The 13,479-nt window shown below is 41.4% G+C and overlaps 1 protein-coding gene across 1 annotated transcript; it reads right to left on the bottom strand.

Annotated features, from left to right (window-relative positions):
• Positions 1-253: 253 nt before the first annotated feature.
• On the bottom strand, positions 254-5,484 carry LOC118174551 (zinc finger protein 79-like). Its single transcript, XM_035339953.1, has 5 exons — positions 5,156-5,484; positions 4,651-4,723; positions 2,185-2,841; positions 1,282-1,383; positions 254-1,201 (listed from the first exon to the last, which is right to left on the bottom strand). The coding sequence occupies exons 2-5, from the start codon at positions 4,721-4,723 to the stop codon at positions 891-893; spliced, it is 1,143 nt and encodes a 380-aa protein (XP_035195844.1). The 5' UTR covers positions 5,156-5,484; the 3' UTR covers positions 254-890.
• Positions 5,485-13,479: the final 7,995 nt, after the last annotated feature.

Genomic DNA, 13,479 nt, shown 5'->3' with positions numbered 1-13,479 from the left:
GGCCTCATGTCAGATTCCTGCAGGGACAGTATTTTTTTCCCCACAGATTTCACAAGGTGGTGCACCTGAGCTTCATAGTGCTCCACTTTAAGCAGTAATTATTTCCCCAAGTCCTACTCCTACTCCCAGTGAACTAAGACAACAGCATGCAATAATACTGTAGGATATCACAGAGTAAACAGACTTCTATATAAAGATGATTTTACCTTTGAACAAAAGAACAAGTGTTTTATAACTCTTGTTGACTTCTTCCTCAAGAAATCTTGAGAAGCAAAGTAAACATGAATGGTGTTTTGTTTTTAAAGAAAATAATAAATCTGTTTTTTGTAGTAATGCTGGCCTGAGAATCAGTTAAAGTCACCTAAATTTAAAGCTTTCCTGAATGAAAGAAGTTTTTGTAAATTATGCTGGGAATAGTGCTGCAGTTGAATTTAACCCTTTACAGATGTGTGTAAGCAACACACATAAATTACTTAATAGGAGTTGCTTAAAGCATCCTTGAATATTTTATCATCAGCTTCAGCTCATTAGGAGAGGTCCAGTGACCAAAGTACATATTAAGGATTTATCTTTTAGAAACCAATGCTTAAATTTAATGCAGTATCTTATATGTGGATGTTCCATTTAACTGCATCTTGGTGATAAAAAATCTCTTGAGCTGCCCTGACAAAACACATTGCTGGCCAACACCTCCACATACTGCAATGAATGAATGGATTTGATCAGCTTATATTAGTTGATGCATCCTTCAAAATCTGATTTTAGGGTCAGCATCTGCAAAGGTACCAGAGTTTCAAACATGTTCTCTGTGTTGTAATGTAGAATGAGAAGACAGTATAAAATTGTATTTGCATTAGTTTACATTTGACACATTCATAGCACAAAGCTGATCAAGTTGTAGAAGCTGCAGGAAATTGAGAGGTTGGGTGCTGACTGGAAGGGAGAATTTCAGGAGCAGATGACTGGGATGAGTGGCAGGTACTTTGAGGGAGGAGACTGCTCGGATTAAGAAGGGGAAAAGAAAGAGATGCCATTGCAGCGGCTTGCCGTCCTAGCAGCAGTCCTAAACTATAAACATTTGAATTAATGAGATCGTTGCCTGGCAGGAGTATATTTAGTTGTTTCTGAATTTGTTGCAGGACCTGCAGCTGACTTTGCTGATTCAGAAGAAGCATGTCCATATTTTCCCTCGTTTTCTTCACTGTACAAAGAAAAGAGAATATTAATGTCTGCTATGTAAAAATACTTTGTATGGCAATCTAAACACCTTTTTATACTCACACTCTTCAAAAATAAGATTTGATTGATCCATATCAAGTTTCTCTGTACCACTCATTTGCTGTTCTTCATGATGCTGAGATGTAAGTTCCGAACAGTTTGCACCTAAAAGAAGGACAGCCTGAATCAAGAGCCTACTTCACCATCAATTGCTAGATCAGTATTTTAAATATGCTTTCATGCAAGGAAAAGGCAGCTTAATAACAACCCTTCCTCTCATCCATGCGTTAAACTAAAACTTCACTCAAGTCACCTGATGACCCAGACTAAGCCAAACCAGAACTAAACAGACATAGCCCCCTGAAATATTACAGACATGGGTTTTAACACATTCAAAATATGTTCACAACTGTATCTCTCACCTGCACTCCAGTAAGCTACAAAACTTTCTTCTTGCTTCCCCCATGCACCCTTTTCTCCTTTTTGGGGGGACAGGGGAGTGGAAGCACACAGGGTAAAGAAGCTAAACTGGAGGAATGTGGCCGTTAAGGCATCATAGAGGTACTGATTAACAAAGCCTAAAACCCTTCCAATTCCCTAAACTTAGTGTTTTGTTGGTTAATCACTTTTGAAGACCTAGCGCTAGACATCAGGCAACACTATGTATCAGGAGTTAGGTGGACTTGAGAGCTTTGCGGTCTAAGGTCCCAAGCAGCCGCCATGGTAAAGTACAAAATTCAACTTCAGCTTTTGCAAGGCACTTCTTTAAATGACATATATAGGAAGGGAAGGAAAAAAAAAAAAAAAAAAAAGGAAAGAAAAAAAGAAAACCAAAAATCCACCACACCCATATCCAAAGCAAGGAGGGGCAAGCACTTTGGAAGGAATGGAGATCACAGTGTCCGATACATCCCATGCAAGTTCGTACAGCTTGAAATAAAACTCAATAGACCTTAATTCAGTTACCTGCTGTGTTTTCACTGGGGGTCTCTGTCACATAAATCCCTTGACGTTTGATGAAGCCTGAATATGGACAGATGCTATTTCCACACTCAGCACTCCCACAGGGCTTCTCATCCATATGGGCTCTCTGATGCTGAGACAGCACCGTGCTTCCACTTTGGCTGTGTGTATCACAAGAAAAGGCTTTCTTTTTAGCATGGATTTTGCGGTGAGCAATAAGATTTGAACTACAGCCAAAGCTCTTCTCACATTCCTCGCACTTGTATGGCTTCTCTCCTGTATGGACTCTCCTGTGCACTACCAGGCCAGCTTTTCTGTTAAATCTCTTTCCACATTCTAAACATTCAAATGTTTTTTCTCCTGTGTGGACTCTCATGTGGTTCAGCAGAGTAGTGGTCCCCTTGAAGCCTTTCCCACATTCAGTACACTTGTAGGGCTTTTCATCTGTGTGTAGCGTCTGCTGATTAGCAATGAGAGTCAGTTTCCTGGAGCCTCTTCTTCCTCGGCGAGCAGGTTTATTGCACGCTGCTCTCTGATGCTGTTGCAGTCTGGCTGCCACCCAGCCTGGACTGTGGGTTTCAGGTAGCTGAAGCGGTACATCTTGCTCAGGGCTTTCCAGGATGTCACTTTCTCCTTCACTTTCAGTCAAAATGCAGTCCCCTAATGGAGCAAGACAGCAATCTGTTACTTCTCCTTCCCTAAGATCAGTAAGCATTTCCTTGTAAAACAAGCGAGTTTCTCAAGCCTAGCATCAACTTGCAAGAATTTCCCTTTTTACAAAGTGAAAGGGAAATTATGAAGACTGAATCAAGAAGACAAGGAATGAAGTGGCAGGAAGCAGTACGTGGAAGAGAAGGGTAAAATCCTGCCTTTTCTCTGCCTTCCTTTCTACATTTTTCCCATTCTTCTTCCTTTCAGGAAATGGAGAATGAAGACTACCAAGATGAAGGAAAGAAAAGGAACATACTGAAACATCTCAGCCATGACAAAAATCTAGTTTTAGATATTCATTCCTGAGGACAACCCAGAAGACCTCAAGCCTGCTAAGTTAATATTAAAACTCTTTTAAACCTATGTGCGTGGGCAGGGAGGGTTCATTATGAAGTCTCCTTCACTGGGCAAAATAAAAAAGAAGATTTAGGTTGTTTCTCACTTCGCTTAAGACTTTCAAGCTTCTTCAACCAGCATGTCAGAGTATTTTTCCTAATAATCACAAAACCAGTTGTAATTATTACAGCGATATTGTATATTATTGCATCAGAAGTCAAAGGAGTTACATCTTTACTGGTAAAAAAAAAAAAAAAAAAAACTCTCTTTATATCTAGATCTAATACGTCACCTACTTTTCTTGCAGTGGCAAGCTAAATAAACTTCACTGCAGGCAAACTCACAGCAAACATTCAGCCATGGCCTTTTATTTCTTAAAGAACGCAATTTATGTATTATAATTACGCAATTTATGTATCATAAATGATAATGACTGAACACATAACCCACAGTAAACTTTGGCTATTTTACACTTCTAAGTTTTCTATTTACATTAGTTCAGCATTAATAGAATTATTAATTAGTAGCACCTAATGCACACTTATGTGAACTTCATTTTTACAAGTACGTTGTTTACTATTAATACAAATGGAGGATTTAGAAAGGCCTTAGCAACTCTGATTTAGCATTAAAGTATTCAGTTACTTACACTATATATACTTCAGTTTGACACAGTGAGTTTTATTTTTCCTCTAATAAAAATCAAGGTATGCTCAAGGTAACACTCTGAAATGCAATTTCAGCCCTACATCTATTAAACAAAGAATTAAAGGTCTTATGTAACATGATCTTTAAGAGCAAAACACTCTCTATTTACACGGCCACAATTGATAACATCTAAATATTAGCAACAAAAGAAAGACAAAGAACTTATGTGTCAGGGAAGGCATTACACCTGAGGTAGCTTTCTCTGAGAGGGACGAAGAAGCTTCCATCTTGCAGGAGCAGGTAAGGACATTTTCTCACTCAACAACCAAACTGGTAATTCGCAGAGGCCCATGCAGAGACTTTGGGTCTCTAATAGTGAAACGAGAACCTGAACAAACACTCCATTACCATCCACAGCCCGTGCCGGGTAGGCACGCATTTCAGATGCTGCTACTCAACTCCCTCAGACCTTCCTTGACTGAGGAAGCTTCTAGAAGGAGATATTGGTTTTCTTTCATTCCAAATTAACTATATTATTTTAAAACAGTCACCAGAAAACCACTAGTAAAATAAATAAACAAATAAATAAAACAGAAACACTGAATACCAACCCCTTTGCACCAACAACCTTTGCACCAGCCTAGAACACAATACACATCCCAGAAAGCCAAAACAGAGAGGACTGCTGGGAAAAGGCAGCACTAGTTACCAGACACCATTTGACAGATCCCTAAGGTTCCTTCCACGTTTTAACTAGCAGAAGTTACATCTCACCTGTATAACCTGCAAAAAAACTCTTTTCATGCTTCTGGACATCAGAGAATGTGATTTCTTCTGCTGGTTCCATCTAGAAGAAGGGAGGAGAGCTGGAGTGTGAAACCTTCCTTCACACATATAGCAGGGCAAGGAGGAGAGGTGACACAGGTGTATTGAATTTTAACAGTACCAATAGGCCGTCTAATGGAGCAAATCTGCATATGCTGTTGAACCTTACTTTACAAATAGAGAGGAGAAAGGGCTAAGAAGACCTGAAGAAAAAAGAAAGAAAGAAAAAAAAAAAAAAGGCAATGCCATATAACCTTAACACAAACCCTTCCAGGGGCAGCAAAGGCTCCCAGCACAGTAGCCTGCTCCTCACCCAGCCTCAACACCTCCACCTTTAGTACTGCACCTCTGCTGGTAGCTTTCCCCGTTCCCTCTAGAACCACACCCCCAGCTATAGCCCAGTGTGCAGCCGGACCCCAAACCTGCTTGCAGCCAGCCAACCCCAGGCCCCTACCTTCACCCCCACCGGGGCTCGGGGCTGACGGCTGGCCCCGGGGCTACGATGTGCCAACCCTAAGCTCCCGCAGGGGCCCGAAATGGCAGGGACACGCTGCGCCCGGCCCAGCCGCTGGCTGTACGTCCTCGCCGCGGCTGCCCGGCCCCTGCGGCCCCTGCCCCGGCATGCCCTGCCCCCGGGACGCCGCCGAGCTGGGGAGGCCGGGAGGGGGAGCGGGGCCGGGTGGGTGTCCTGGCTGCTGGTGGCTGCGTCTTCAGCCAGGCGGCAATCAGCGGGCTGCCTTCCCGGCTAGCCGTCGGTCATCGCCGCTTCCTCAGGGTAAGGTGGGGCATTCGCTTCATGGCCCCAGAGGCAGCCGTGGGTGCCCTCCAGTAGCTTAGTGCTTTGGCTACCTTGTGCTCTGAGGGCATGTTGTAATTTGGGTAATCTGGCGTGTTTCACCTGTCCCAATGCAGCTGCTCTGAGAGCAGGATTATTTTACTTACTGCATGTATAGCACAGAACAAAGGCAAGGTCTGAGCCTTGCCTGAGGTTCAACAGCATTGATCCAGGAGAAAGCAAGATCCACTTGCTTTTTGTTATGGACATATACACCTGGTGGGGTACAGGTGTGAGAGGAAGACCTGCCTTGTGTATCCAGAGGCAATGGAGAACATGCAGCAGCTACTGCAACAGCATGACCCAAAAACTCAAGCTAAGGAACAAGACACTGAGGTAGTGGTCTGTTTTTCATGCTGCCTCAGCTGACCAGCCCACACAGATGCACAAACTAAGCACTGCTTAGTTCTCCTGGCAGCCTCTATCTCCTTAAGACAGCCCCTTACTCCTTCCTTCCACCTCTCCCTTGTCCTCGTCAGGTGGGAGGAATGGGTGAGGTGATGGATGTGCTGGAAGGCATCACCTGTTACTTCACTGTGTGCTCAACAGCCTTTGCATAGGCTCTGTGAATTAGGCAGATCTCCCCAACAGCACACACTTCTGAGATATTTCTGTGTGGGTGATGTTTTCAGCATTGCGTGTGCTGCAAATGTAATTCTGCCGACTCTGAGTCGAAGGGGGCAGGAAAAGTGACTCTCTGGGGCTCTGCTTCCTTCCTTTATTGGGTTTCCAGGCTATGGAGCCATAACCACAGCATTTCCACAAAGCAAGACCAAGCCTAGAAAGCTGGTCTGTTCCACAGCATAAATTGCCCCATAGTTCTTCCCCATTTTGTCTCCCAGAATAACTCTGTGAGGTGCAATCAGTGTCTTCAAAGCAGCACCCACAAGCTGTACAAACCCAAGGGAGAGCAGCTGGAAATCCCTGCTGCCTTTTCCCAAAGATACAGGGCTCCAGGTCCCCGCCATCTTTCCTCAGGAAATTCCAAGCCCTACAACTGAAGGGAATGTTGCCACTCCTGCCCATATGGTGGAAATCACCGATTTCACTGAACTTCATTTCCACGCTGTGTACACACAAGTCAAGAGCTCAGTGAGCAAGGCAGGCTGCATCTTTCCCTTTGTCTGTGGAACCAAAATATTCTCCATCCACACATTACAATGGAATATTCTGTTTGCTTTCAATAGCTACTCATTTCCAAAGGACCACTAAAGTCTGTCCAAACTGGAACATTCCCCCCTGAAAAGTATTTCAGTTTTGTTAAAACAGTTTTTAGGAAAAAAAAAAAAAAAAAAGAAAAAAGAAAAGTAAAACAAAAAAATGCTTCATAAACTTTATAAACTCTCTTTTTAAGAGAGAGTATATGGAGCAAAATTTCTGAGAGTCGAGCATAATCAAAAAATTAAAAAAAAAAGTTAAAACATCATTGTATTTGCTTGCAAAGTCACAAGAGTTAAATATCAGTCTGTTCCTATCAAGTCTTTTATTTGCCTCATCTTCATTGAAAAAAATAAAGGAATTTTCCTAGGAGGAGCCAATTCACCTTGTCTTAAGACAAAGGTTCAGAGGAAGACTAGATCTATCTCAAGATCCTTCTTTCCTCCTGAACAGCAGCCCTTACAGCTTCTCCTTTTTGCTTCCCTTACAGCCACTCATTTTTTCTTTCTGAAAGGCCTAAGCCTTTCAGACCTACTAGGGGGAGAAATAAAGCCGCCAGTGTGAAAGTAGAGATCATGACTGACCTGTCAGAGAAGTGATCCAAGACTCACCTGCAAATACACCTGCCAGTGAGAAAACTTTATTTTAAATTAAACATTTCCATTTTACACTTCTTAAAAAATAAAAGAAAACCTGTAGTGATTTTTAAAAGCTAGATTGCCCATCTGTGCCAGATGCGGCCTGCTTATGGCAAAACTCCTTTTCAAGAGTCACTTTAAGAGCTCTAATAATCATCCAACTACAATCACAGCGGATTCTCCTGCTGTAACTACAAATTTAGAAAGTAGCCACATAAAACTTAAAACTCCTGCAAAAGAAAAACCTAAGAATTCACTTTTTGCTGACATGGAGCCTAAATAGAGAACAAAGACAAAAATTTGCATTATCTTCCCCAATTAAAACCTGAAAAGCTCAGCATTGCAGAGCTACTTGGAACATGCCCAGGAACTCAGTTGCATGTCTGTCAGGTCACCAGAGGATAACAAATTTATCAGCTTGGTTCTGTCTTTCCTAAAATGAAGAAGCAGAAATTATGGTTGAAATATTTTTCCCCCTTAAAATTCAGTGGTTCACTCTAATTTTCGTTGTAATGTAAGAAGAAAAACAGCAGGTGGAGACCTACTATTGTACTATATTTACATTACAAATAGTTTCTTCATGACCCTGTACTGGTCAAAGACATAACTGTATTTTGGTATTGTACTAACACAAAATGAAATAGTATTTTCTGCCACAAACAACTTGCACAGTAGAGTGACATTGACACAATTCCCTCAAGTGGAGAAGCACTCATACACAATAGCATCATTTATTGTGTATTTTTCACATCTTGCAGTTGAATAAAGCCTGAATTTCAGCTTTTTGAAATTATCCAAAAAAGCCTCATCACATTCCCAAGGAAACTAAGAAATTGTCCAAAGCACAGTTATATTCAGTATGGCTGTTTGAATAATTGCAAATGCCAAGGATACTTGCAAAATTGTAATGTAGGAATAATTAGAAAAGCATCAAGGGAGTTTAAGATTAGAATTAAAACATGATTTATCACATTTATTTTTATTCCATGCATTTTGGTTTTGGTAGTATATTGTAGATCCATTTCAAAGTTGGGCAGACTCCCCATTTTTGAGGATTTTCTGGTCTTGCAAAGAAGAATAATTAAGTGAATTTCTTAAATGCAAAGGATTTGAGTGTTGGTGATTGTAGATCATGCTTACAGGATAGGAGACATAGGAAACAGACTCAGAAAAAGTTTTCAGAAGCCATGGTGAATATCAGCAGAACATAAGCTCCAGTGATGCTCTGGTAAAATAGCTAATGCAATTCACAGAAATATAAACCAGGAAACACTACATAAAACCAAAGATATTCAAAATATTCATCCCATATTTATAACTCAGGCAATTACTTCTAGCAAGCAAGAACAGATTAGCTATTGGGTTTGAATTAAGAGCTAACACAAAGAAGTTCCTTGGCTTTTATTAAGAAATAAGTCAGGCTGTCACGGTCATCTTTTCTTAACTCTACGCCCCCCACACCCCCAAAAGCAAAACACAAGAAACACAATAAAGCAAAAACAACCAAAATACAAGAAAGAAAAACAAAACAATACAAACAACAAACATCCCATGGTACTTAATTTTCTGCTACCCCATTGAAATCTATGAAAATATTCTTAAATAAAGGATGTCAGGACCTTGAAGGCTTGCATAAAACTTTGTGGCAGGAAGAGGACACATCAAGGAGACTGACAGAGGGTGAAAACACAAGAATATGGAAGTTCTGAATTCAAGAACCAAGCAGTGGGTCCTGGAGATACTGTGGTTATATGGGAAATTCTCATTTGGAGCATCAGGGAGAGTTCCCAGCACCACTGCACAGGTATTTCCTTCCAGGATTGATTCCTCACCTGTGGGAAAGGAATTTGGAGGTGGCTTTGTACTGTTTCATACATCCCTGAATTAGAGAAAATGAGGAAACAAGCAGTAGAAACAAAAACTTGAGCAAGGTCGAGATAAAGTAACTTGGCTGCAGTGTTAAAGATGAGCTTTGGGCAGTGGCCAATTGCTGGCTGGCTCGAAGTGTGTGTCTGAGGGTCTCTAACCAATTGTATGACAGATTTGGGCACGTGGACAGCGTGTGGGGCTATGGGGAAAGTATATGTAGTAGTGAAAAAACGGGCAATAAATGTCTCCTGTTCAAGAGACATCAGGAGTCCATGTCTTGCATCCCTTCACTCACCCACCAGAAACTTTGGGACAACTAATCTATGCATTTTCAGCATAATACAACAGATGCTAGAGTTAATCTGACACAAACATTCTGTAAATCAATAGCATTTAATTAGTTTAAGTAAGAATCACAGAATCACAGAATCACAGAATTTCTAGGTTGGAAGAGACCTCAAGATCATCGAGTCCAACCTCTAACCTAACACTAACAGTCCCCACTAAACCATATCCCTAAGCTCTACATCTAAACGTCTTTTGAAGACTTCCAGGGATGGTGACTCCACCACCTCCCTGGGCAGCCTGTTCCAATGCCTCATAACCCTTTCAGTAAAGAAGCTCTTCCTAACATCTAACCTAAAACTCCCCTGGCGCAACTTTAGCCCATTCCCCCTCGTCCTGTCACCAGGCACGTGGGAGAACAGGCCAACCCCCACCTCTCTACAGCCTCCTTTAAGGTATCTGTAGAGAGCGATAAGGTCGCCCCTGAGCCTCCTCTTCTCCAGGCTGAATAAGCCCAGCTCCTTCAGCCGCTCCTCGTAGGACTTGTTCTCCAGGCCCCTCACCAGCTTCGTCGCCCTTCTTTGGACCCGCTCAAGCACCTCGATGTCCTTCTTGTAGCGAGGGGCCCAAAACTGAACACAGTACTCGAGGTGCGGCCTCACCAGAGCCGAGTACAGGGGGACGATCACCTCCCTAGCCCTGCTGGTCACACTATTTCTGATACAAGCCAGGATGCCGTTGGCCTTCTTGGCCACCTGAGCACACTGCTGGCTCAAATTCAGCCGACTGTCCACTATCACTCCCAGGTCCTTCTCTGCCTGGCAGCTCTCCAACCACTCATCTCCCAGCCTGTAGCTCTGCTTGGGATTATTACGCCCCAGGTGCAGGACCCGGCACTTGGCCTTGTTAAACTTCATGCAGTTGACCCCAGCCCATCGGTGCAGCCTATCCAGATCCTCCTGCAGAGCCTTCCTACCCTCGAGCAGATCGACACACGCACCTAACTTGGTGTCATCTGCAAACTTACTGAGGGTGCACTCAATGCCCTCGTCCAGATCATTGATGAAGATGTTAAAGAGGACCAGCCCCAGCACCGAGCCCTGGGGGACCCACTAGTGACTGACCTCCAACTGGATTTGACTCCATTTACCACAACTCTCTGGGCCCGGCCATCCAGCCAGTTTCTAACCCAATGAAGCGTGCGCCAGTCCAAGCCAAGAGCAGCCAGTTTCTTGAGGAGAATGCATGCAAGCTAATAAAAAGTTCTCAATAAAAAGTTCTCCACAAACAAATCTTGCCATTAAACTAATTTAGCAAAGATTTAGCAAGAGAGGTAACAACAGATAATGCTTGTGCTAACAGCTAATTGCACTCAAAAGCAGAAATTTCTTAAAAGCAGAGAAAGACATTTAAATGGCATCAAATGTGTGAAAGAGTAACAATTTCAGATGAGGGCCTTTTTTAGCCCACGTGGGAAACAATTCAGTTTCATTGCAAAACGGGTCAAAACAACAGATTTAATATCCTTCAAAAGTGCCACCTCCTGGCCAATTTAGGAAAAGGCGTTTCAGTCTAATGAAAGGAGAATTACTGTAAATCACGTTTTGGTGTAGCTATCACGATGGCTTAGGAGACAAAGAAGCACAGATGGGGCACCTGATAATGCAGTCTTACAGCCACAGTCTGACTCAACAAAGCCCTGAAATAAAATAAATAGTGTCCCATCTTCATTTGCACCCTCATACTTGTGCGTGTAATTTACTTGCAAAGATAATTATGTGACATAAGCCTATATGTATATAAAATGGCATTGTGCTGTTAGCATTAATCCAGCAAATGCATCTTCATTACGTTACTGAAGTCCTAAGAAGGCCTCTTTCTCCACGTAATGTTTCTCAGTTTTTGTTCATTCCTAGATAATCACTATATTCTGGCTGAATTGGGACTGAAACACAGGTAAAAGAAGTGTTCCTGAACTAAACAGGTATTTAGGGACACTATATGAAACTTATAGCTCATGGAATCATAATAAATTATACTTCTTTTATATTTTCCTTTCCATATGGCTGAGAAGATTTTTTCCATACTCAGACTGCAGTTGTCCAAGTCATCCGTGGAAGCACTCATATTCAAAGTTGATTTCCTGAACCTAGATTTTTGGACCATAAGTATCAAATTGGAAATGATAAAGTGCTGAATTTGGATCTAAGACTATGGCCTCACACACCTGAAGAAAAAGCATATCTCATCCTTTTTCTCATCTTTTTTTTTTTTTTTTTTCCTCCATCCAAGCCCTTCCATATGACTGTAACTTACGCTTACAGGAAATAATTGGATTATTATGGTCAAATGCTCTTAATAAGAACACCAAGGTATCAGTAATTGCTGATTACTCTTGAGAATAAAAACAATCAAAAAGGCACAGCAAACATCACCTTTACAGCAGGAGCTGGTTGCAGACTCCTGCAGGCAGAGGGTGGCAGGAGACTCCCAGCAAAAGTGGCTGCCAAGCCACCCATTTGCAAGGGGTGAGTGTGCAGTAGCAGGAAGCAGTCAGCCAGGCAGAGGCCAACAGCTTAGCTTTCATTAGAGCCCTTTTTATTATGGGGACACTAATCTCTAAATAAAGAAAATCACTGGATTTTATAATGTAACTCTTAGTTAACAAACTGCATAAAAGCAGCTGTATACAGCTCAGCAAATTTTAAGCTGCAGCAGGAGTCCTGAGAATAAGAAAACCCTTACAATAAAGGAAAAGGTTTCTGGTGTTCTTGTTCCCGTTCATCTAGTTTCAGCTTGTTTTTGTAGAGCTACCAAGAAAGAAAATCATGCTTCCAAGCTAATTTGGTGTTGCCAAAATCTGTCTCCATTTTAGTTATTGGCTGAACCTTGTCCATTCTACTGCTCAGTGGCACTTTTGTGTTTCATAAGTTGTCATGGATAATTTTTTTGTTGATTTGTATCATATATCTATCTGGGGAAATGCAGAACATGTTGTGCTGTTTTAATAATATTTATCATTTTTCCATTTAAAATACAATGGGCAGTCTATCATGTTGGTTATACATATTTTCTTTATATTCAGTCTCAATCAGTAGCTATTATAAACACAGAATTGAAGCTGCGCAAGTCATTGGAGATAAGAGAACATAGACCTTTGTAGGAGATAGTCCATATGGGTGTTGCATCACAGCATAACAACAATGAAAAACGTGCATTTGTAGGTGAAATCCTGGGGCAAAACTCACGTCACTTTATAGTCTGGGATATTTCTTGTTAATTAAGGACTAAAAAGATTTTATAGCTCAAGACATTGAAAACCTGGCATAATATACAATGCAACTTCACTAAACTGTCCATGTAGCTTGTAGCTCTAGAGCAGATCTTTCACAAGAATGGTCAATTATTGATTTAAAGGCTACACATAACAGAACAACCTATAACATAACAGAGACACATGTTCTAGTGAAAAAACAACACACAACAAACATCTTATTTCTAATCCAGTTTTGTCCTGTTTAATTTCTACACACTGGCACATAATCTACCTTTGTCTGCAGAATTAATAACCCTTTCTAGCCAGAAATCTTCACATATGTAAAAGTAATTTGGACATGAACTGTATTTTCTCAAAAGTCTATTAGTTTCTTGTTCTGTGACGGATTTTTCCTGACTGCATACCAATTTCATGGTTTTGTTCTAAACCAGTCCCTATTTCTCAGCATCTTCTTTTCTGTGTTGCCACCTGTATACAACCTATCATTCAAACTTACCTTGCTCAACAGCCATGAGAGAAAGTTTGCTGACCTGGTCACCATCACTCTGTGTAAATGTGCTCCATTTGCTCTTCTCTATTGGTAAACAAACCTCATGGTGATATGAGCCATGTATTGCTTAAGAGGTCATTTTAATGAGCTATCTTAATTGCCATTAAAAGGATCCACCTTTTATTTATTTATTTATTTATTTATTTATTTATTTATTTATTTATTT

This window comes from Oxyura jamaicensis, chromosome 1 (assembly GCF_011077185.1).
Source record: "Oxyura jamaicensis isolate SHBP4307 breed ruddy duck chromosome 1, BPBGC_Ojam_1.0, whole genome shotgun sequence".
Classification (NCBI taxonomy): Eukaryota; Metazoa; Chordata; class Aves; order Anseriformes; family Anatidae; genus Oxyura; species Oxyura jamaicensis.
The sequence above is the reverse complement of the archived record's forward strand: the minus strand, read 5'-3'. Positions and strand labels throughout refer to the sequence as shown.

Excerpts from the sequence above, each read along its gene's own strand:
- LOC118174551 (XM_035339953.1), bottom strand. The coding sequence starts at position 4,723 with ATGGAACCAGCAGAAGAAATCACATTCTCTGATGTCCAGAAGCATGAA. Across the intron at positions 2,842-4,650 it reads TTTTTTTGCAGGTTATACAG|GGGACTGCATTTTGACTGAA; the intron begins GTGAGATGTAAC and ends TTGCTCCATTAG. Across the intron at positions 1,384-2,184 it reads CCCCAGTGAAAACACAGCAG|GTGCAAACTGTTCGGAACTT; the intron begins GTAACTGAATTA and ends TCCTTCTTTTAG.